At 42.5% G+C, this 26,120-nt stretch overlaps 1 protein-coding gene across 1 annotated transcript in view; it reads right to left on the bottom strand.

Annotated features, from left to right (window-relative positions):
* The window catches only part of DIP2B (disco interacting protein 2 homolog B), a 230,434-nt gene that overhangs the window by 100,205 nt on the left and 104,109 nt on the right, over nucleotides 1-26,120 (bottom strand). Inside the window, 2 exon segments of the mRNA XM_021091658.1 lie at nucleotides 201-329; nucleotides 19,200-19,271. Of these exon segments, the coding sequence (XP_020947317.1) occupies nucleotides 201-329; nucleotides 19,200-19,271 (201 nt within the window).

Genomic DNA, 26,120 nt, shown 5'->3' with positions numbered 1-26,120 from the left:
TTGGGGCTGTATCCCAAGCAAATAAGAGTATCTATGACACCTGTCATGGAACAGGTACTCAGTAAGTGGTTGATGAATGAATTAATATAGACATATTGGTGCTTCAAGGAAAAAAAACAAACATTATAAGCTCTCAGGACCGACAGTTCATACTACAGTGAGGAAAAGCTGTTCCACGGTAATTTTCAGTTCCCTCTTACCTGATCGGTATCGTTCATCCCTGGCTCCCCCAGATCGGGTTCGGTGGTACTTAGAAGGAGCAGAAGTTTGAGGTGCAGATGGAGCAGGTGTCTGGTTTCTATGTTCTTTCTGTACTGCTGAATCAGTTTCTAAAAAAAAAGGAGTTTGGAAGAGGGTTATCCAAAAACAATAATAGCTAATGTTTTCTAAGCACCTTATGGCACTTCCACCACATTCTGAGGTAGGTACCATTACCCCATCAACAGTAAAGGGTTGGAGAGCTTTAATATATATGTTTAAAAAAAAATGCAAAGGCATCCAGGTTTTAAAACAAACAAACAAACAAACAAAACTTAGATCTGTATTTGTCAACAGGTGATGGGAAAGAAATAGCAAGAAGACACAAGTAAGTGAAAAGGCCATTCCAAAGACTCCAAGTACTAGTTGGGAGGGAAGATGGGTGGGGTGGGGTGGGGTGTACATAACCCCTAATTCTGCACAGTGGTGCAAGAATAGCTTTGCTATTTTTCACCATTAGTTACTCCATATAAACATATCATCTAAACAAAAATAGTCTTCAAGTCTTTTATTTTTTTTTAGGGCCACACTCAAGGCATATTGAGGTTCCCAGGCTAAGAGACTAATCAGAGCTATAGCCGCCATCCTACACCAGAGCCCCAGCAATGCTGGGTCCGAGCTGCGTCTGCGACCTACACCTCAGCTCACGGCAACGCGGGATCCTTAACCCACTGAGGGAGGCCAGGGATCAAACACACAACCTCGGGGTTATTAGTCGGATTTGTTTCTGCTGCGCCACAATGGGAACTCCAGTCTTCAAGTCTTAATAGGCCCTCTTCCAACAGGCATCACCACTGAAGCTATCCCTCTCCAGTCCCTGGCCTGCCCCCATACAATGTTCTCCCAACATTCACTGTCTTATCAAGAATATGGGGACGAGTAAATACGCAGGTAAAATAAGCAGAAAAACACTTAAAGTTCTCATATTTTACTGCCTTTTATTTCCTCAAATGGTCTTAACTCCTAAATCATAATTTTTAAAATCTTAGTAAAATATCTAACATGAGATATAATCTTCTAACAAAATTTTAGGTGTACAATAGGGTATTGTAAAGTACAGGCATGACGTTGTACTGCATATCTCCAGAACTTCTCTGGTGCAGCTAAGCCTTTGTACCCATTTCCCCTCCACCCTCCCCAGTCCCCAGCAACCACCATTCCACCCTCTACTTCCATAAATTTGACTGTGTTAAATTTCTCACATAAGTGAGGTCATATAGTATTTGTCCTTCTGTGTCTGCTTAATTCACTCAGCATCATATCCTCCAGGTTCATCCATGCTCTCACATGTTGCAGAATTTCCTTCTTTTTTTTTTTAAGGTGTATTTTAAGTTTCTTAAATAGCATTTAGCTGTGCCCAGAAAGGTAGCTTAAACACAAAAAGTTAAGTGACCACTATAGGAAGATGTCACCTCTCCAGCAAATGCACTGCTCCAGATCACAGCTAAGAGTGGGTTTATAAAGCCAAAACCCAAAACCCATATGCTGTTTAAGAAAACAAGGAATAATATATTTTAGGATGCTCTCTAAATGGATCTAGAAATGTTTGTTTGTGGAGTTCCTGTTGTGGCTCAGTGGAGACAAATCCGACTAGGAACCGTGAGGTTTCGGGTTTGATCCCTGGCTTCGCTCGTTAAGGATCCGGCGTTGCTGTGAGCTGTGGTGTAAGTGGAAGACTTGGCTCGGATCTGGCGTTGCTGTGGCTCTGGCATAGGCTGGAGGCTACAGATCCAATTAGACCCCTAGCCTGGGAACTTCCATATGGCTCAGGTGCAACGCTCAAAAAAAAAAAAAGATAGAAATGTTTGTTTTTGATGGTTCCTGGTGGCTGAGATTTATATTATCTGAGCAGAACAAGTTTCAACACTGAGACTTTTAATCTTTTTTTCCCCATTATAGCTGGTTTAGAGTGTTTTGTCAATTTTCTACTGTACAGCAAAGTGACTCACATACATGCCCTTTCTCACATTATCCTCCACCCTGCTCCATCATAAATGACTAGATGTAGTTCCCAGTGCCATACAGTAGGATCTCATTGCTTATCCACTCCAAAGGCAATAGTTTGTATCTATTAACCCCGGATTCCCAGTCCATCCCACTCCCTTGGCCCTCCCCCCTTGGCAACCACAAGTCTGCTCTTCAAGTCCATGAGTTTCTGTTCTGTCAACATTGAGACTTTCATTTTATTTTGTTTCATTTTTTGTCTTTTCTAGGGCCGCTTCCTGTGGCATACGGAGGTTCCCATGCTAGGGGTCGAATCGGAGCTGTAGCTGCCAGCCTGCGCCAGAGCCACAGCAACTCGGAATCCGAGCTGCGTCTGCAACCTACACCACAGCCCATGGCAACGCCAGATCCTCAACCCACTGAGCAAGGCCAGGGATCGAACCCACAACCTCATGGTTCCTAGTTGGATTCGTTAACCACTGCGCCACGATGGGAACTCCAACACTGAGACTTTTAAATGTAATGCCTGGGATTGTAAATTGAAGTTTTTAATCAACCTAAATTCTCTTGACGTAGAATTCACAGAAGACCTATACGGAATCTTGACATTTTCACACTGTCTCATTTATTAGTTTTACTACTCTAGAACAGGGTCAACAAACTGTGACCCATATCTGTTTTTATAAAGTTTTATCAGAACACAGCCACGGGCATCCGCTAACATACTGCCAATGGCTGCTTTCACACTATAAAGGCCGAGTTGAGTACCTGTGATAGAAACTGTACGGTCCTCAAAGCCTAAAATATTTCCTCTTTTGTCCTTTACAGAAAAAACTTCCCTTCCCAGGGCCTGGTCTATTTAAAACAAACAAACAAACAAACAAAACCCTAACATTTAAGTATTTGCTCTATGCTAGGCACTGTGCATTTAGAAGTCGCACATTTTATCCTATTTATTCCTCACAACAACTATAAAGCCAGCACTATCACTATTAATTTCTGACAGAAAAGAAATAGACACATAGATTATTTTATCCAAAGTCACAGAGCCAGGGGGTGGCAGAGCCAGGATTCAAACCCAGGTCTAACTCTACTGCTTCTCAACCAGAAAAGGTTAATGAAAAAGGTTATGAAAATTCTCCCAAAGCTCTTAAGAGGAAAGCAATCAGAATGAATAATTTAGTTTAAGAGCATCTAAATGCTTTGGGATTTGCACTCAGTCAGCAGCTAGATATCTTTATTTTAAAATCACCGGCCTTCATGTGAAAGACTCTGCAAAAGCCCCCCCCCAATAAAGTTTTAAGACAGTCACTAGAGAAATTATTTAAAACATATTCCAATTCACTTTAAATAGAGAACAAAAAATAGAAAGGGGCTATTTTTATTTGAATAGTCAGATGATATATACAGGAAGGAAATCAGATTAGCACACATGAGCCACTTTGCCTGTAAACATGCACAGAGAAACGGGTTTGACTTAAATAAGATACAGTTTAAAACACTAGCTTTGTATTATTTGGGGGGGGTGTCATAATGAATATATAACTGAATTACCTGTTACTAACTTCTATTTTTTTTATTAAAGAAGCAGATTTGCTAGGATGAAACCCTGCCAAGAAACACGTGCTTTCAAATTAGACAGCAAATGATCCGAAGGGTGGAGAGAAGGAACACGGGTTCTCATTTCACAAAGGACGGAAACACAAAGTTTGCATATTTTTTCCGATTCCTCCCTCACCTATGCTTTTTACTCGGTATTTTTCCATGTAATGGATTAGCAAAAAGAAGACGGTGTGGACTAAATAAAATTTTTTACCAAGAAATGATAGAGGGATGTGATAGAGGAAATGGGCGTTGATAAATCTGAGGAAGAATTAGAATGAACATTTCCACTCAGGAGTATCTAGAGGTTATCACAGATCAAACCACAAGGAAATGTGACTTCCCACTGTGCTGCAGTGGAAACAAATCCAACTAGTATCCATGAGGATGCAGGTTCCATCCTGGACTCAGTGGGTCGGGGATCAGGGGTTTCCGTTGTGATCTGTGGTGTAGGTTGCAGACACGGCTTGAATCCCGCATTGCCAGTGGCTGTAGCTCCGATCTGATTGACCCCTAGCCAGGGAACTTCTAGCAGGGACCTTCTAGCCAGGGACCCCTAGCAGATGCGACCTTAAAAGGCAAACAACAAAAACACACACACAAGGAAATGTAACACAAATACAGACATATAATGAGAACTGAGAGTTACACATGACACTTGGCAAGAGAGCTACTGAACTGGTACCCCGCCCCCCTAAAAGCCTCACAGCACACTCTCTATCCACCAAGCAACATTAGTATGATGCTCTGCAAAGTTTACCTCGGTTCCCTCAGGGATTTATTTAGTCAGCCAAGCAGACTGGGTCTCTTTGGGTCTAAAATCATGACAGACTTTTTGAGGTAGCTTGCCAGAAATGAAACCAAAAGGTCGATTTGCAGTTTCAGTAAGTGGCCGACAAGTTTGCTGAGTGAGCATCCATCAAGTGCCCAAAGCACAATGTCACAAGTTGGATTTTTTCTGACAGATGATTTTGGTACAAATGTGTAATGTACCTGCTTCAAGTTCAAGAGAGGTAATGTAAATGGGAAAAAAAAAAAAGAATAAAATGAATTCCTAGTAACTGAATCACTTCATAATGGAGTTTAATAATGAAGCTCTGGAAGTTCTCATCGTGGCACAGAAGGTTAAGAATCCGACTAGTATCCATAAGGACATGGGTTCGACCCCTGGACTTGCTCAGTGGGTCAAGGATCCAGTGTTGCTGTGAGCTGTGGTGTAGGTTGCAGATGCAGCTTGAATGCCATGTTGCTGTGGCTGTGACTGGCAGCTGCAGCTCCAATTCGACCCCTAGCCTGGGAATTTCTATATGCTGTGGGTGCAGCCCTAAAAGGCAAAATAATAATAATAATAATAAAGCTCTGTAGTTAATCTTTCTGAATGTGAATAATCACTCTCCAATTTATATGAATTTATAAATTTTTATTTCCATGTATGGGAGGTTTTTTTGTGTATGTCTTTTTAGAGCTTCACCCACGGCACACGGAGGTTTCCAGGCTAGGGGTCGAATCAGAGCAGTAGCTGCCAGCCTACACCACAGCCACAGCAACGTGGGATCGGAGCCGCATCTGCGACCTACACCACAGCTCAAGGCATTGCCAGATCCTTAACCCACTGATCGGGGCCAGGGATTAAACCCACGTCCTTGTGGATCCTAGTTGGGTTCATTACTGCTGCATCTTTGACCTACACCACAGCTCACAGCAACAAGGATCCTTAACCCAGTGAGCGAGGGCAGGGGTCAAATTTGCATCCTTATGGATACTAGTTGGGTTCATTAACCACTGAGCCACACGGGAACTCCTGGAGTTTTTTTTTTTCTTAAAAAAAAACCATAAGATTTGTAGATACATTTTATATGCGCATTGAAAACACTGGAGAGCAAATACAGTGGAACGTGAAGAGCAATTATCTGCAGGTCATGAGATCTGGGGTGTTTATTTTTTCCATAGGCTTTACTGGGTTTCTAGAATTTAGAAAAGTTATTTTTCAGGATATAAAAATAACATGTTCATTATAGAACATCAAGGTAATAAGTATAAAGAAGAAAAAAATGACGTTGACTTTTCTAATTCAAGAGAGCAGATTCTTGCCAAAATAAGTTAAAAATAATATCTACTTTTCAGCTTCCTAAATTACGACACTGTGAGCAGAATTTTCCAATCTTCGAAGATGAATTGTCTCCTTTTCCTTTCCCCCAAAGCAACTGGTAATTCAATGCATATCTGGAGGTGAGAGGGAGGAAACTATGTCCAGGTTGGAGTAAAAGAATTTTGGAAGGTTTATTTCCACACTAGCTTACTTGCCAGGGCAACAATTTATCACAGAAGGAAGCAGGAAACATGGATGTCAGGTTCCTGGAAGAGAGGAGGAAGGGATCTGGGGACATAGCGACCCAGCAGGACTTTATTAACAGCATGTCCAACGTCAGCTGGGCAGGCAAGATGCTGCTTAAAGACGAATCATTCCCTGGCCATGGTTTCACACTTCAGCCTGATCTCAGGAATTACCTGGCACCCCAAAATAGAAATTTCTGTGTTTTGAATAAGATATGCACATTTTCATTACCACATAAGAAGCTAAAAGCAAAGAGAATTGACTATATGTATCAATGAGATACATTTAGGGCTTCACCTACAGCATGTGGAAGTGCCCAGGCTAGGGGCTGAACTGGAGCTACAGCTGCTGGCCTACACCACAGCCACAGCAACGCCAGATGTGAGCCGCGTATGCGACCTAAACCACTGCTCATGGGAATGCCAAATACTTAACCCACTGAGGGAGGCCAGGGATCGGACCTGCATCCTCATGGATACTAGTCGGATTCTTAACCTGCTGAGCCACAACGGGAATTCCCAACAATGAGATACATATTACATGCCATGAAAAAGGAAAAACTGTTGTCTATCTAGACACATGAAAAGGTCTAAACAAAATAATGGCAAGTGATAAAAGAACACAAGATACTATGGGTATGATTACAACTGTGTACATAAAAACTATTCATATACAATTATAAGGATCGGCTGGGATATAAAATCCCTTAAGTAGTTGGGATGAAGTAATGATAAAGTACTTTGGAGAGCTTTACCATTTTTTTTTAATGAAAAAGTTATGTACAAAATGAAAGTAATTTTCAAAGACACTAAAATATAGATTAAGTACTGGAGGGAAAGCCGAGAACCTCATAAATCAAGTTTTCTTCAAAACTTCTGATTATCACACTACGACTGCTTCAGTTGGGTGGTGGGGGTAGATTCCGGGATCTTTCTGTCTACTACACAGAATATCCACTAGGGGTCACCATTATGTTAAATTATGATGATGCTTCAACATTTATTAACAATAAGTTTTAAGAAAAATGAGAAATTTTCATTTCTTCTACAATACAAAGCCTCCTTTCTCAGTGGTCAGCATATACATAATTTATTGTTCTTTGGCAGAAAGAGACATCAGAGTCTCCTATTATTCTACTGTTTGCACATAATAACAACGATAACTTAGAAAAGAAGCTGATCTTTAGCATAAAACTATGCAAAATCTCCACTTGGGAACATGGAAGAAGGCCAACCTCAGTTTCTTGTCCTTCAACTCGGGCAGTAAGATTTAACAGACATTTTCACCGGTAAGAAAAATAGTGACAGAGTTCCAACTACAGCAGTTCAGGTTGCTGTGGAGGCACAGGTTCGATCCCTGGCCTGGGAACTTCCATATGCCTCAGGTGCGGTCATTTAAAAAAAAAGTGATCACCTATTCATGTGTATCTTTTATATCGTGATACGCACTGAGCAGGAAAAAGACAAGGCTCTCTGAGCCCACATAATGAGGAATTTAATTTGTATTAGAGTTTGAGGGACTCAAGGTTTTAGGTTTTAGGTAGGCAGAGACAGGGTGTCAGGGGAGGGTAGCAGCTATTTTATACAAAAGCACCGTGTGTATAGAAGCCCAGTGAGGGAGAAACACCTGACAAGTCTAAGAAAGCCTGGTGGGGCAGTTTCCCAGTGGCTCAGCGGATTAAGGATCCAACATTGTCACTGCTGTGGCTGTGGCTGCGAGGGAGGATTCAGTCTCTGGCCTGGGAACTTCCACAGGCCATGCATGGGCACAGCCAAAAAAAAAAAAAAAAAAAAAAAAAAAGCCTGAGGGTGCTGAAACACAGTGAAAGAGGGAGGGAGACAAAATGAGGCTAGAGAAGAAGAAAAGTGGGGTCAGGTCACCTGTCCTAAACCAAAGGAGTGGTCTTTGAGGGGATTTAAACAGGAAATGACAGAATGACAATGATAATATCTCACTACTCTCAACTTTCATCTTATCTTCACAGTAACTCTGTGTGATAGATACCACTAAGGAAGCAGGACACCTATCACAGATTAAATGTGTTTTTCTGTAATGAGAGAAATAACCACCCTGAATCATTAAACACACAGCCTCCACTCCCAGCTGCGCCCCCGCAAGAAAGTCAGGTGAGGGGACCTTCCCTAGGAGCTCACAGTGGAGAGTCTTCCTCAGGAGGATGGCTGATTAACCCGCCTCACTGCCTGGAGGAAGGGAGGGAAGAAAGCGTGTTTGCATTCACTGTCTGGAAAGGGCCTGCCTTCTCTGAGTCCTAGGGGTGGATTCTAGAAGGGAGAGGAGTTGGGAGTTCCTGGTCTCTGAAGCTTCCTGGGCCACTTGGCATCAGGAAAATGGCCGTGTGTGGCATAAAAAAAAAAAACAAAACAAAACACAATACCGGAGTTCCCATCGTGGCTCAGTGATTAAGGAATCCGGCTAGGAACCATGAGGTTGCGGGTTCGATCCCTGGCCTCGATCAGTGGGTTAAGGATCCGGCGTGGCCATGAGCTGTGGTGTAGATTGCAGATGCGGCTCGATCCCGAGTTGCTGTGGCTCTGGTGAAGGCCGGTGGCTATAGCCCTGATTCGACCCCTAGCCTGGGAACCTCCATATGCCTCGGGAGCAGCCCTAGAAAAGGCAGAAAGACAAAAAATAAAAATAAAAATAAAAAATAAAAAAATAAAATAAATAAACACAATACAACAGCTCTGCCCTGAGAATCCAAGTGGGATACCTTGACTGAGCTGAGTGGGCTCCTCCATCAGAGTGGCTGATGAAGTTCAGGTTCAGCAGGAGGCATGAGAAGCAGCAGCACACAATAGGGCTCTTTTCTGGGTGTGGAAGCTGCACTGACCACCTTTCCTCCTCCACTACTACCTACATCCCAGGAGGTTCTTGTACAATTCAGGAGGAAAGAGAAGCCCCAAGAGGAAGAGAGTGAACTTCCTTCACTAAGGTGTGTGGGGACAGATAAGACCGCAGTGTGTGCTCCCGTTCAGAGCGACCATACTACTATCCAAATCCAGCAGATGAGAGGGGAGAACTGTCACTGGAAAAAAAAATTCCACGTTCTTTCCATTATGCTGTGGTTATCACTTGGGGAGGAATTTTCTTTTTTTTTTTTAAATGGTGATTTTTATTTTTTCCATTATAACTGGTTTGCAGTGTTCTGTCAGTTTTCTACTGTACAGCAAAGTGACCCAGTCACACATACATGTATACATTCTTTTTTCTTACATTATCATGCTCCATCATAAGTGACTAAATATAGCTCCCAGTGCTACACAGAAGGATTTTTTCAGGGTGGGGGAAGGAACTTTCAAATCAAAATGGGATAGAGAATAGATCCCACACACAATACTTAATAATTATATAGTCAGAAATGTTCTATATCATTCCAAAATGCTGTTCCTGATTTCAACAGCTAGATTTAAGTTCATGTCCCTCTGAATTTCCATAGTATTTTGTTTAGAAGTCTCCTATAGTGTTTGTTTCACTCTTATGTTTTATGATTCTCACTTGTATACCTGTCTTTCCTATGACAGCATAAAAAAATTTGAGGTCAGAGGCTGGTCTTAATTCATCTTGCGTCTCCTACAGTAATGAGCTCTGGGTCTTACATTGCAGGTAACCCAAATTTTGGTTAAAATAATAAGGTCTTGTCGGTCTCCTCATTTCCACCAATGATAATGGGTGGCTGGGAAAAACAAAGACAAGTGAAGAGATACCAATTTGAAGGCTATGGTTAACAGTTAATCTTGAAAAGCCTGCTTATCTGTCTATCTCTAAGCCATACAAATTTTATGCAAAAATGTGTGCCTCTCACCATCTTCATACAATTACATGAGGTCATTATGGAAAACAGGATCATAGACCATCCCTGAGAGGAGTTATCAGAGCCTTTGGCAAAAGAGGATAAAACACAAGGTTTTCACCTGTTTCATTTTAAGTCGGTTATATACACATTTGCACAACCTCAAAGGCAGGCCTGAACTCCAAAGAGCTGTGATGAAAGGGGTGGGGAACAACTGGCAAGGGCAGAGTCTGTACATATACAGGAACAGTGGCGAGCGAATACCCTCCAGCGAAACAAGCAGCAACCACAAAAGGAAGCCACGTTTGGAAAAAAAAAACCTTTCCAGGACAAGCTAGAAAATGTCAACGCATAATCACATCCATAAACTGACAGGTCTTATCTCAAAAGGGCAGCAGGTAAAGGTGTGGGGGGAAAATAATGTGGAAACCTAGGCCAGGAAGGAATATATACAAGGAGACCAACACAATTCAACGAAGTAAAAGACAGGAGAACAAAGTCAAAGGATGAAAGAAGAGAAACAAACACACAAAGGTCACAAATGATCTGAAATATATGAAGACAGAATGGAATGTTTAAACCAGTGCCATCAAAGGCAGAAACTGCAGTAAAGTCCTAAAGCAAAGGATGTGGGTCCAAGAGAAGATGCCACTGCTGAACGTCAAGGGCAATACTAAATAGTGCAGAGCTGCAACACCGAGCTCAGACAGGGCTCTTTCTCAGACCCACCCAGCGGAAGGAGGCCTCTCAGTTTCAACACTTTATTCGGGCTGTTGTAGAGACCGTTTGATCACCTTGCTGGGGAACAGCCAGCAAATGAGGTACTGATGTCTTTGAGATCTTTCAGATGAACCGAAATGATCTTCGCCCAAGTTTTGAACAATCCTTGAGCAGAAATGTTAGGATAAAGAATTCTGATTAACCGTGGCAGAATGAACACAGCTATCTCTCCCCACACCTTCCTAAAATTCCACTAGAATGATAATGAAGGCTGCTGGCCGGTCAAGAAAACAATCAGTTTTCAGGAAGAGAGACGGCATCAAGAGTTACATCTAAAAACAGTAATAACCGGAGTTCCCGTCGTGGCTCAGTGGTTAACGAATCCGACTAAGAACCATGAGGTTGTGGGTTCGATCCCTGGCCTTGCTCAGTGGGTTAAGGATCCAGCGTTGCCGTGAGCTATGGTGTAGGTCACAGGCTACAGCTCCGATTAGACCCCTAGCCTGGGAACCTCCATATGCCATGGGAGCGGCCCTAGAAATGGCCAAAAAAAGACAATAATAATAATAATAATAACGAAGATGGATTAATTGTGAAAAAAAGAAATATAATCCTAGTACACCAAGTGACTTTGCTGTGAAGAATATTTACATAATCATAATAATACAAACACTGAATGCTGACTTAACAGCAAAAAAAAAGTAATGTACTGAACACACCCTCACGATGAGTGTTCATGTGATGTGAGGGAAGGGGCAAAGGAGTGTGTGGTGTCCAGGCGGCTGGGGGAGAGATGTAAGAGAGAAAAAGCTAAGCCTTCCTTGTAGGAATGAATAAATAAATAAATAAATAAAATTTCAATTTATAATAATAAACTGAAAACCAAAAAAAGTCAAGAAAGAGTGGTAAAATGTTACACAGAAATACAGAGGTAAATGCCCAAAGAAACCGTTAAAACAGCTGAAATAATCTGTCTCTAGGGGAGAAGAGGACACTGCTTATTTTTGTTGTTGTTGCTATTACAAACCTCATAGTACTATTTGACTGTTTATAACCGACTCATTAATTTCATTTAAAAATAAAAATTAAACAAAAAAGAATGTTCCTGATTTTAAAGATCTTAAGAGTTGAGTAGGGGAATTTAGACAAATGTACAAACCATAATCTATGGAGCATTGTAATAATGCAACTCAGGAGTTCCTGCTGTGGCGCATAATCATAATTTTTTTTTTTTTTTGGGGTCTCTTTAGGGTCACACCGCGGCATATGGAGGTTCCCCGGCTACGGGTCAAAATGGAGCTGCAGCCGCTGGCCTACACCACAGCCACAGCAATGCCAGATCCGAGCCCAGTGTGCCACCTACACCACAGCTCACGGTAACGCCAGATCCTCAACCCACTGAGCGAGGCCAGGATTGAACCTGCGTCCTCATGAATACTAGTTAGATTTGTTTTAGATGAGCCACGACGGGAACTCCCATAATTCTTAAGAGTTAAGAATCTGACTGCGGGGCTCAGGTCGCTGTGGAGGGACAGGTTCGACACCCAGCCAGGGCAGTGGGTTAAAGGATCTGGCATTGTGCAGCTGCGGCTCGAGTCCCAGCTGCCGCTCAGATTCAGTCCCTGGCTAGGCACTTCCATATGCCACAGGTGCTGCCATAAAAAGAAAAAAAAAAATGTAACTCAGATCATGGGAGTGAGCACTGTTTGTGATACAGCTGGTCAAGGAAGATTTGTTTGTCTTAGTCCTAGCTGAGCAAACCCCTAGTAGATTGAGGGAGCAAGCCAGGGGAGGGGGATCCCCAATTTGTCATGTCCAATGCTGGCTACTTCTTAGTGTCCCAACTGTACTCAGAACACAGAAAGCACTTAGTAAGTACGTGCCAACCTGAGGTTCTGTAAGCAACCTCTAGATCATCATAATACACTCTCTTCTATTAAAACTATTTGGAATTAATCAGTTACTTATATCTGAAGCATCTTAAAGATGAGACTACAGGATCAATCTGGAGAAGCTGGCTCCCTACACAAAATCTTCCACTTTACCCTAACTCCAAGAGTGGCCAAGAGGGACTCATTTACATAGGAGAACGTATGTAGTCTTAAAATTCAATTCTTTGGACCATGCCAAAACAGAGTTAATTTCTAGCCTCTTCTCCCTGCAAAGCTGCTAAGTGAGGCGTGTGGGAAGCTTTATATCCAGGCTCTAGTAGCTTCCAGCCACTGAAAGATATTCCTTTCGAGGAGCATATGGCTCAGAATGAAGAGATATGAACCTGCCATACCCTCATTTCTCTGATGCCTCTTATAGTGACAGCATCATGAGCAGTGAGTACGACTTTAACCTTTATCAAGATGTGAATTTTTCAGAGTTCCCCTTGTGGCTCAGAGGAAAGGAACCCTACTAGTATCCATGAAGATGTGGGTTCAACCCCTGGCCTTGTTCAGCAGGTTAAGGATCTGGTGCTACAGTGAGCTGTAGTGGAGGTCATAGACGCAGCTCAGATCCCGAGTTGCCTGGCTGTGGTGCTGGCCCACAGCCACAGCTCTGATACAACCCCTGGCCTGGGAACGTCCAAATGCCGGGGGTTCAGCCTTAAAAAGGAAGGAAAAAAAAAAAAAAGAGTGAATTTTTCATACAGCATGGCCCTTAAATGCCAGGTAAGGTTTGGGTTTTGTTTATACTAAAGAAATGACAGGAGTTCCCACTGTGGCACAGTGGGTTAAGAATCCAACTGCAAGGGCTCAAGTCACTGTGGAGACACAGGTTCAATCTCCAGCCCTGTACAGTGGGTTAAAGAATCTGGCATTGCCACAGCTGAAGGGTAGGTCCCAGCTATGGCTTGGATTCAGTCCCGGGCCAGGGAACTTCCATATGCTTACAGGTGTGGCCATAAAAAAAAAAAAAAAAAGGAAGGAAGAAAGAGAAAAAAAAAATCAGTTCTAATGATGGTAGGTTTAAGTAATTTTCAAGGGCAATTTTTGACACATTAGATTTTACACTGTGACTTAAGACTCTAACCCCTGTGATGACAGAAAATTAAACTGAACTTATTAACCAAAACTGTCCTTACTCAATTTTCACCCAGTATTTTCTTCAAGCTTGTGTTCTCTTCCATATTTCCCCATTCTGTGTTACATTGTTAAATTTTTTCTGAAGTCCTATTTTAAAGATTTATGTAACATTTGAGAAAAGAAATCTAAACATACATAAATATGCAACCCAAGATAACTCCAGATCAGTTCTGTACAGAAAATCATTCAGTAAATTTTTAGATAAGCTGTGTACAATTGTTCTAGTAATACAATGCTGCACACAGTATTAATTTTTCCTTTCAAAAGAGATTAGTGGAGAGCAGGGATGGGAGGAGGAAAAAATTTTTTTAAAAAAGAGATTATTGGAGAATATTACTTTACTTTTATATAAACTACACTCAAGGAGCCACCCTCACAATGAAGCACCTTGCAACTGGAGGAAATGAAATCTAACGAGGTAACAGAATTTGAAAAGGGTTGAATCCCTCTAGCAGGAAACTCCAACTAAATGTGTTAAAATGACTTTCATTTCATTTAATTCTAGACCAAGCATTATTATAATTCAGTTAGTTTAAAATCTGCATTAAATCAAACTAAATGCTTTCTTCAAAATCTACAAAGATATACTGGGTAAAAATGCCAAAGGCTAATCGCTTCATTTGCTACAGAATCTATATGATACAATCCAGCACTAAAAAAGAATCCACTTCTGGGGAAGACATGAATAGATTCAAGAACAAAGACGGACAAAGAAAGTGATAACCACGAATTGAGAGAATTTTTACCATTAAAAAACCCTCACTGGAGTTCCCATTGTGGCTCAGCGAAAATGAATCTAACTGGCATCCATAAGGACGCAGGTTCGATTCCTGGCCTTGCTCAATGGGTTAAGGATCTGGTGTTGTGGTGAGCTGTGGTGTAGGTCGCAGACATGGCTAGGATCTGGTGTTGCTGTGGCTGTGGCTATGGCTGTGGTCAGCAGCTGTAGCTGATTATATATGCCACAGGGACAGCCCTAAAAAGACAAAAAAAAAAAAAGGAAAAGAAACCCTCTTAAGGGAGTTCCCACTGTGGCTCAGTAATAACGAACCTGACTAGTATCCATGAGGATACAGGTTCGATCTGTGGCCCCACTCAGTGGGTTAAGTATCCGGCGTTGTTGTGAACTGTGGTGTAGGTCACAGACTTGGTTTGGATCCTGCGTTGCTGTGGCTGTGGCATATCAGCAGCTGCAGCTCCAATTTGACCCTAGCCTGGGAACTTCCATATGCCCCACGTGCCACCCTAAAAAGCAAAAACAAACAAACAAACCCTCATTAAAATATGTAACTACTGTAGGATGGACTTAAGAAAGAAGGAAACTGAACTAAGAGGAAGAAGTGAAACATACAGAAGAACAGTGAACAAAGAAAACATGTATTAACTACTATTAACTATTTAAAACAATAATAACCAATACATTGAGGGGTGTTTAGACAAGCTGGTACTAAAAATGCATTTGTTCTTAAAGTCTTTGTGTCGTTTGGGAGGAGAATTAAGATTCTAATTGTGACTTGAATTTGAATAGTCATGTTCTCTGACTGTTCTATAGTCAAACTGAGAAATACTAACCTTAGTTAAAGAAGACAGAAAACCTAAGCATCCAACTTAGGAAATTTAGAAAAAGAACAAAAGAGTAAAGAAAAAGAACGCAAGGAAAGAAATATATATAGGAGCGGAAAGTGATATATTAGAAAATAAAGACTTACTAAAAAAAAAAAAGGCAACAAACCCAAAAGCTTGTTCTTTGAACAGACAAACTCCTGGGAAGACTGCTCAAGAGAAAAAAAGAGAAGAGATAAAAGTAAAATATATAAACAAAGCAAAGGCTTTAAAATAACGAGCATAGGACTGGCATATGCACGCTGAGGTATATGGAATGAGTGGCCAACAGGGACCTTACTCTGTAGCACAGAGAACTGTACCCAATACTCTGTGATAATCTACCTGGAAAAGAATCTGAAAGAGAATAGGTGTGTGTGCATGCACAACTGAATCACTGTGCTGTACACCAGAAATTATCAAAACCTTGTAAACCAACTATATTTCAATAAAACTTTTAAAGATAAAAAGAAGAGAATACTGTGAATGCCATTAACAATAGATTTGAAAACTTATACAAAACAGCCAATTTCCTAGAAAATTTACGCTTACCAAAACTGAGGAAAAAACATGAACTCGGTAACATGAACATGAACTCATGAAGAAAAAACAGAACTCAGTAAGAGACAGGAAATGGGGAATGAAGGAGATGCTGAGATGACTTTTAAGTCTGTAATCTCTATTTAAGTGGACTTATAGATGTGAGTTCTATTCACTCAGACGGGCAAAACTGGGAGAGAAACTGGGAGCATGTTGGATGTCATTTTTTTGTGTGAGTGTATATATGCTGTAGGGAGGGGTTGGTGCTGGTGAGAGGTGCGGTGTGGAGAAGTCATAAATTCAATGGATATGTCCACTATGCTGAAATGACAAACAGAGATGTTAAGAATGCAGTTGTATCTACAGTCAGGAGCTCAGGGTAGATCTGGGTTGAAGACACATATTTGGGAGTTACTTGTATTTAAGTGAAATAAAAGCCACAGGTATGGCTGAAAAGCTCTAGGAGACAGAGCATTGGTTCTCTGTACCACCAGCTTAGCGTCACCTGCTAACTTAACGGAAATCAAACCCTTGGACCCAGACTGAACCTACTGAATCAGAAACACTGAGGGGAAGCCCACAGTCTATATATGAATAAGTCTCCCAGTGATGCTGCAGTAGACTCAAATTTGAGAACCGCTGAAGTAGAGTGAGATGTCAGGAGGGCTTGGGGACTTGCCTTGAGAATTCTGCCGTATAACAGAGAGAAGGAGCCTGCAAAGATGTCAAGGAGCAACAAGAAGAGAGGGGTTAGAACATGAGGAGAGTGTTTCAAAAGAAGTGTTTCAAGAGGTAGACTGGCAAATGCTACTGAGATATCGCTTATGATAGCTTCAGAAGGGACTGGAGTGGGCTGAGAATTGAGAGAACAGGGACTGTAATAAGACATTTCTGAGCAGTCGGATCACAAAGGGGAGACAGGGTAGAAATGGCAGCAGTTGAGAAGGGAGAGTTCTTTTGTTTCTGCTTTTTAATAGAACTGTGATGAGCATGATGAACTGCTGGGGGGAAGAATCTGGCTGAGAAGGAGTGATTTGTACAAGGGAGACGGGGAGCTGACAGCAATGGTATATGGAGGGGGCAAGGCAACTGTCCGCCTCAGCAGCAGATTTCCTCACTTACAGCATTTAGAATGGCTATCTTTGGTGACGAGAAAAAGCAGACCAACTTTTTGTAGGTTTTTACTACTGCTTTTAAAATTTCTGCAGACACTGCACCGCTTACTGCCTGCACTGGGGAGGCTCACCCCTTCTGTCTTGTCCTCGGTGTCACTAGATTATTAGTAGAAGGTTTCTGAAAAGGAAGGAGGGGATGGGATCCAAGGCACAGGTGGAAGGACTGCCCTTGGCTAGGAGGGACAGACCACCTTTTCAATCAGAATGAAGGAGGCAATAAACATGATGGGCAAAGATGTGGCGAGTCTGAAATATGATAGCAGGAAGCTAAAGGAGCTGTCATCAAGTGGCTTCTCAGGCCCCCAAGGGGTCCCAGGCAAGACCATTCCTTCTGTGAGATGCTATGTCGCATCCTCTTGGCCTGCTGCAATTAAACATCTGATTTGTCAAATTCACGCTTACTAAGCAACCTTCTATGTGTGACCAAGCTCCTCTTGCAGGTCTGCTCATGGGGCAAGAATGTGCTGGCCACACAGACCTGAGTGTGTCTCAGTGGTTTCTCAGAGTAAACTGATAAACTGGCTTTTGAACATGATTTGGTTTCTATGTAGCCTGAATACAGATAACAGACCATGGTCCCCCAACCCTTTTTTTTTTTTTTTTTTTTGGCCATACCCATGGCACATGGAAGTTCCTGGGCCAGGGACTAAATCCGAGCCATAGCTGCAGCAACACCGGATCCTTTATAAGCCACTGTGCCAGACCAGGGCTTGAACCTGTGTCTCCACCTCAAACCAAGCTGCTGCAGTCGTATTCTGAACCCACTGTGTCACAGCAGGAACTCCCAGGGTCCTTTTTATAGTTACATTCCTTACGGAGTTATTTTCTCAGGATCTGACTGCTTTCACACAAAGTGACTACAGTAAATCTCTGGGCCCACAGAGGCAGGGCCAGGTCCATAATTAAGCAGCCAATCAGAAAACTCCCTGTCTCTGTCACACCCTGCTCCGCAAAAGCTGGCTTTTCATTAGCTGTCACCAGCCTGATTTCTACCTCTTTTCTCTCAAAATTCATTTCTACATCCATCTGTCAAGATATTTTAAATTGGTTACCACTGCATTAACTTACTAGTTTTTGCAGGGAGGAATTTCCAAGAAAAATGAAGGAAATAAAACAAAGACTTTAGCGAAGTCTATTGGTATACAACTATTATTCATTTATTTATTCCATTATTCATTCAACAAATATTTAGACACTACATACCCTGTGCAAGGCTTGATACCCAAACCCTGGGGGATCCAAAGTTCTTAAAGGATTTATAGTCCAGAAATAAAAGCACAAAAATAGTCGGGGGGGGGGGCAGGGAGGAGAAGATTGGTTGCAGGGGGGACATTAAAAATAAAAGAATAAATTCCTTACAATAAAGTGATTAAAGCAGAGACAGCTATCAAAGGAAATCCTGGATGCTGAGTAATTTTTAAAATATGATGACTTAGAAACAGACAGCCTTGCCTAGAGGCAAAGGTTCCAGCAATTCTTCTGGAATTAAGCACAAAAGTGACGACCTTCTGATATATATAAGGAACATGGCAGTCTCGTTGCAAAAGAAGTCAGTCAGGCTATGAACAAATTTTAAAGTGTTTTTTAGGGTTCTTGTCCCCAATTCCTCACGTCCTCCAATCCTTGGATTACCTTGCAACTAAATCCGTCCCTCCTCTTTTTCTTTCTTTTTTTTTTTTGGCCGCTCCCGCAGCATGTAAAAGTTTCCGGGCCGGAGACTGAACCCAAGCCACAGCAGTGACCATGCTTTACTTGTGAGGCCACTCCCCTAGCAGGGAACTCCCCTCCTCATCTTTGCTCCTCTTCCTCATAGTCTGTACTCAGGCATAAATAAGGCATCGTTTTTCCATGACCTGGGATTTTCTGCCACTGAATCACGTCAGCTATGCAGAGACACACTATCACCCAAGCTCTGTCTAAATGACGTGACGACCTTGGGTATTTAAAAAGTGCCTACCACACAGCAGATGCTCCATTAAGATTCAATTCCTCCTTTCTTTCCTTCTGTTTTTTTTCTCTTCCCTGGTGAGGAAGGGAGGGAAAAAAACAGGAACCAACAAAAGAGACAGATCTCCCGTAAGACAGCATTCTTTGGTGTAAAAATACTGAAAAGGTTTAAACCACTTCTCATTGCCTACCTTGTGTCTGCGGGATGTAAGGAGACAGGAGTTTTGACCTTTTCTTTTCATATCCCTTCTGTGTGATGTCCCCTAAAATAGCAAGAACAGAAATAGGTTATGCATTATTCTTACTCTGTGGTTCACTGTAAAAATAAAATTAATTACAGAGCGTTACAGAATTACCACATAGAGAGTAGGGGAAAAAATGTATAGTTCTTTGCCAAGGATTTTGCTATGTGTGATTTCCCACAGGCTTGGAGCTGACTTCTGGTGGAAAATTGCAGGGCTTGTCCCTACACCAGCCTAGTAGAGCAATATGCTGCATTCCATGTCAGAGATCCCCGAGTTCCTAGGCACCCCTTGTTTCTGTGGTATTTGAGATATATCAAAATGGAATGCAGCAAGGCTGGCAGACAAATGAACTTCTCGCCAAGGTTTTAGTTTGACCAAATGAATGCAATTGATTTGGGAGGTATTCAATTACACTGCTGCATAGAGCCACATAAAATCAAAAGTCTAGTTAAGGGGGAGAAGTCAAGGTTCAGGCACTGAGAAAGGCTATTTGAAAGGCCCTTCCTGCACCTGAGGACCTGTGCTGGAACCTGGAGCTAAATCCCCATATCCCCTCCCCTTGATTCACTGGTTTGTCTTATTTTATACACATGTATGTCTTTTTCAAAAGGTTAAGTGAAAAAGTATACATAAAGTACACATACAATAAATGCAATAAGGATAAAACTGATGAATAGAGGAGAAACCGTGTGGCTGAAGAGTTCAAGAAATATGCTTGGTCCTAAAGAAAGGGCAGCAAATAGATGGGTAGAGAGCAGAGTTAAAAGGAACAGGAAGGGCAGGAGAACAAAAGGACATTCAAGGGACAGTGAGTAATCAAAGCTGGGGGAATAAATACATGTGGTGAGATGACTTGATAGAACACTGTTTTCAAAAAAGATTTTCTTTCAATTCAGAGAAAACTTTATTTAAAAGTCAAAATTGGAGTTCCCATCGTGGCTCAGCGGTTAACGAATCCGACTAGGAACCAAGAGGTTGCAGATTCAATCCCTGCCTTGCTCAGTGGGTTAAGGATCCGGCATTGCCGTGAGCTGTGGTGTAGGTTGCAGACGCGGCTCGGATCCCATGTTGCTGTGGCTCTGGTGAAGGCCGGTGGCTACAGCTCCGATTCGACCCCTAGCCTGGGAACCTCCATATGCCGCAGAAGCGGCCCTAGAAATGGCAAAAAGACCAAAAAAAAAAAAAAAAGAAAGAAAGAAAGTCAAAATTGCAGAGTTCCCCAGTGGCTCCGTGAGTTAAGGACCTGGTGTTGTCACTGCAGTGGCTTGGGTCACTGCTGTGGCGCAGGTCTGATCCCTGGGCTAGGAACTTCCACATACTGCAGGCTCGGCCAAAAAAAAAGTAAAAATTTAGCATAAAAAGTAATTTAAATATTCAAACCTACAACATTTATTACTTATTTTATAGTCAACCTTAGGGAAAAAGCCTACTTTGATGGACACAGAAATCTGAAATCCCGAGGGGTGAATGTCATCTATGTTGGCCTCAGCATCTGACTGATGGAGCGGATGGTGATGGAAAGGCTTTAGCAGGGAAGTAACATTCGCAGATCACAGAGCACATTAAGTCACTTTCTCCAAAGAAAATGGGATCAAGGATAGAAGCCAGAGACACTAGTTCTTGCCCCAATGCCACTACAATCATCTGGGCAAGTTAATAAGAGCTTATATTAAAGAGAGGGAGAAGGATGAAAAGCAGTGAGTAGATTAAGAGAGAGACTAGGGAGGAAGAGTGGATAGGATTTGATGACTGGTTCAGTGTGGAGTGGAGAAAACTTCTGGCCTGGCTTGACCAGGCAGTTACCATGATATTTTCTGACAGAGAAACACAGCAAAAAGTATGTGTTTGGGAGTTCCCTGATGCTCAGGGGTTAAGGATTCAGCATTGTCACTGAATCAGTTACTAGCTGTCACTGGCTCCAGTTACTGCTGTGGCAAAGGTTCAATCCCTGGTCGGGAACTTCCGCATGCTGCACATATGGAAAAAAAAAAAAAAAAAAGTGTTATGTTTGGAGTTTCTGTCATGGCTCAGCAGTTAACAAACCCAACACTAGGATCCATGAGGATGCAGGTTCCATCCCTGGCCTCACTCAGTGGGTTAAGGATCCGACGTTGCTATGGCTGTGGCGTAGGCCAGCATCTGTAGCTCCAATTTGACCCCTAGCCTGGGAACTTCCATATGCCTCGGGTGTGGCCCTAAAAAGCAGAAAAAAAGAAAAAAAAAAAAAAGGTATATGTTTGGTGGGTTGAAGAAGACAAAGAGTTGAGCTTAGGAAAGGCCTATGAGACATATAAGAAGAGATGTCCAATCAACAGCTGGCTACATGGATCTAGAACTTCAGAAAGAGATATAGCTTTGGCATGTTCAGGATACAGTTGAAAAATAAATTGATACAATCTCTGGAGTAATTTGGCAATTTCTATCAAAATTTTAATTCACCAACTGCACTTCTAAGAATTATTCAAAGACAAAATTCACAGAGGTACACAAAAATCAACATGAGAATATTCTCTGACCCATTCTTTGTAATGGAAAAACTGGAAGGGCTGTAGATGCTTATATTACAGACCATCTGTATCAGTGGCTTTCAACTAGGAATGACTCTTCCCTCCAGGGGACAACTGACCATGTATGTCTGGGGACATTTTCGTCACAACTAGAGGAGGGGGTGCTACTGGCACCTAAGGGATAGAGGGCAGGATGCTAAGCATCGTGCAACCACAGGACAGGCCCAGACAGGGAATTATCCAGTTCAAAATGTCAACAGTGTTGAGGACGAGAAACCCTGATCCACACAATATTATGCACCTGTTCCAAAAGTACTGGCTCAGGAAGCTGCCTAAAATCTATTAAGGATAAGAGGCAAGTTGCAGAACAGTGGGTGTAACAGGATCTAATTGTGTGAGATAATTACATATATAGTAATAGGTATGTTTGCATATATAGAGAAAATAATCCAGAATGTTATATCTATACAATTTATTATTGGGGGAAATGAGATTATGGGGGTTTTCATTTGTTTTATATACTTTAATAGAGTTTGATTTAAAAAAAAAAAAAAGCCAAGCCTGAATGACCTGCATAATCTAAACAATCAAGTTTTTTTTTCTTGTTAAGAACGAATGGTTCAATAGACATATATTTGTTAACATGGTCACATTATAAAAGGAAGGAAAGAAGGCAGGATATTGAAGAGTTTACACAGTTTAGACATATTCAATTTTTAGAATAACAATATTTTAGACATACCTTATACATAAGAGAATTCTGCATTTGTATACACCAAAATATTAACAGTGGTCAGCTATGGCTTGCAAGATTATAGGTTGGTTTTAGCTTGCCTTTTTTTTTTTTTTTTTCATTTTTGCTTGCCTGTATTTTCTAATTTTTCTACAATGAGCATCCATTATTTCAAGAAACAATAAACATTTTAAGACTGCAATCATGACTATTTAGTAGACCATACAGATTTAATCACAATGACCCTTCTTCATCTCTATTTTTCTAGTGAAATAAGAGAAACCCACAGTGCATTTTTGGAAATAAAAACCAAGCCTTGTCAAATTAGCAAACTAAAGAGTTTAGGTAATCCCTAACAGTGCAGAAAACTAACAGAGATGCAGGAGCCTATCAAGGAAACCTTCCTTAGAGACAGGAAATTATGTCTTTTATTGCAAAAGAATAAAGCATTCTCCATTTCCCACTTATAAGCTCCCCGACCTCCACTCCACTCCACACTCCACACACACACACACACACACACACACACACACACACACACATGCTCCCCACTCCCTGAAGGGCAGCACTGCTGGCTCAGAACACATCTGATAAAGTCAAAGGCCTTTAAAAGCTTTTTCAGTGCTTAGAGGGCTCACTGACACTGTTCACTATAAAGCGTCGTCGTGGGACAAACCGCTAGACTTGTTATCTTGAACATCAACTACCGACCACCTCGGGTTTCGAAACAAGTCAAAGAATTTGGAGTTCCCGTCACGGCTCAGCGGAAACAAATCCAACCAGGAACCATGAGGTTTTGGGTTCGATCCCTGGCCTTGCTCAGTGGGTTGAGGATCCGGCATTGCCGTGAGCTGTGGTGTAGATCGCAGACGCAGCTCGGATCCCATGTTGCTGTGGCACAGGCTGGCAGCTATAGCTCTGATTAGACCCCTAGCCTGCGAACCTCCATATGCCTCGGGTGTGGCCCTAAAAAAGAAAAAAAAAAAAAAAAAAAAGAAAAAAATCAATTAAAAGAATCTAATTCAGCCATGACAATTAGCTCCATTCATTCCATAAACAAGCAGATACTAAAGAGACCTAGGAGAAGACACTCTGCAAAGAGATGTGAGGACTACAGTGATGTCACCTACAAATATCCCCCTCCCTTTTCTCTGAGTACAAGACCCTGCTCAAAAGTCACCTCCTCTGTGATGCTGGCCACCACTTGATGGTCACTTCCTCCTGGTGCCCCTACAACTCTGCATACCCTTCCATGATGGCACTTAGCACATCACTGGTATTTTAATGATCTGTTTACACATCTGTGTCCTTACTACATTGTGCACTTGAAGGCAGCTACTGTGTCTTATTCATCTCTGTAGCCCGCCTACAGCCTGGCACGACAGACACTTGAATGAGTGCTGGATGAATTGGTAAAATGAAGGCAGTGAGAGAACAATAAATCAGAAAGACATGCGTGCTCAGGTGGAAAACTGGAAATGGGAGAAAAAGAGATCTTTACGTCAGCAGAAGCTAGAACACCCAAGGAGAGCAATTTAGTGAACCAAAAGTTTACTGAAACCCGACAGCTAGACCTCAAAGGTGGCCAGAAAAGCAAGAGAGGAATAGTACATAAATCGCTGGGCACTAAGAGCGAAGGGACTCCACCAGATAGCCAGAGAGCAGGACCAGACAGAAAGAACTCCGTTATTTCACGTGACCGGATGTGTTACCCACACCGCTGTCACTGCCTCCTACAGCCTGTGTCTCAGCATTCCCACCACCTGCAGTTAAGCACTTTTCACCGCACTAAAGCTGTGCTTTCTAAATTTGCCCAATTTTTAAGAATCATCTTAGGAACTTTGTAAAAATACAAATTCCCAGGCGCCTCCCATGAAGATTCTGAGTCACTAAGTCTGGATTGAGACCCAGATACCCGCATTTCTAACAGGTGCCTTCCAATAAGGCTTAAAAATCAGGAAGTTTGCAAACGGCTGCACTGGAGAATCCTGTCTGGAGTGTGCTGGGCGGTTCTGCTGACTTAAAGCCAGAAGGACACTAGAGGAGAAGGTTGTCTCGGCGACACGGCCTCCGGGGAGAACACGGAGCCTCCTGAGCTCACAGACACAAGTCACACCACAGGCATTCTTACTCACAACAGATTTTTTGCCATCTGGCACATAAAATGAAAAGGAGTGCCATAACTATACCTGTATAAAATTTGCATTAAATGGCACAGAGCTAAGTTAAACCTGTTGTTCAAGTTTTTTGAGAACTAAACAAATATGGGGAGGATTAGCCTTCCCCTCCCACTAGGGTAACATATTGCTCCACCCAAGAGAACACTTAGAAAAGTAGCCACCTCCTGGGGTCTGCAGCACCTGGCAGGTGTGAAGGCACCTAGCCTGATAAGATAGGGACCCAAGAGTCCAGCCCTAAGCCGTTGGAGACCCAAGGGCCCTGAGATGGTCTAGCTGCTTCAGCACCACCACATCTGACAGCTGATACCATACCTACCGAAGTTACATGTGGGGGGCGGAACAGAAAGGACATCCGTTCCCAATGCCTCTCTTTGCCACCTGGGACCAATGAAAACAGCCTGGCACAGGCGGCCCTCAGATCATCTCCAGACAGGCTGCCAGAGGGGCTGGAAGGGGGTGTGTGTGAGCCCCCCAGCCAACCTGAGCCTCTTAAAGGTCAGCAATGACAGGAGGAATAGTCCCACAGGTGGGTGAGCCGGTCGGGGAGTGTGTATTTACACTGGGGGGTGGCACCTACTGTGGTTTGGAACCTAAGAGCTAAACACAGCCATGCCTGGAGCACAGACTTACCGCTTCTGGGCCATCTGACTCCAGACAAGTTGCCCTTACCTTCTTGATAAGCCTTGGCTTCCATGTCTGAAAATGGGGAATAATAATACCTACTTTGCAACGTTCTTATTTGTGATTAAAAATACTTAGCGTGGGCTCTGGGCTATCGAAAGTTCCAATATCCACAAACAATTACTGAAGCCTCCTTTGCTGGCTGATGGGAGCAGGGGCGGGCAACTATGTTTAAAGAGAGGGGACAAGGCAAACAAGCATGACAAATATTCTACAGCCAAGAGCCATGGAGAGATGCACACCAAGTGAACTCGGAGCCCAGAGGGAAGTGCCGTGCTCTCCCCCGGGTAGGGGAAGGAAAGCTGTACAGACTGGTGATGCTTGGTTTGGTTCTGGTCTTTCTCCCTGATATCAGAGCTGGGACTTGAACTCCTAATGGTGCAGCCAGTTAGTGGCTTACAGGTTTTCCGCTGCTGCCGGCTGGCTCTGTGTGGTATGGCCACGTCTCTCCCTCAGAAGAAGCAGGGCAATGCTAAGAAATTCCCGCAGACGAACTTGGGCAGCACCCTGAGCAACTCAGTGCTAAATAAACACAGGGTTTGGGAAATTCTGAAGGGTCACCAAGTCGTGTGGTTGTCTGATGTTGGTGGAATGGAGCACAGATTATAGCTCCAGCCATAAACTCTTTTTGCTCCAGAGGAAATAAAAAGGTATGTGCCACTGCAGCCCTGCCTCCAAGTCACACTTGTTCAGTGGATGGTGGCAATGGCTGGGGGGATTTGGAAGATGCCACAAAGAAAAAAAGAAACTCTGGATGACATGCAGA

This window comes from Sus scrofa, chromosome 5, assembly GCF_000003025.6.
Source record: "Sus scrofa isolate TJ Tabasco breed Duroc chromosome 5, Sscrofa11.1, whole genome shotgun sequence".
Lineage (NCBI taxonomy): Eukaryota > Metazoa > Chordata > Mammalia > Artiodactyla > Suidae > Sus > Sus scrofa.
The sequence above is the reverse complement of the archived record's forward strand: the minus strand, read 5'-3'. Positions and strand labels throughout refer to the sequence as shown.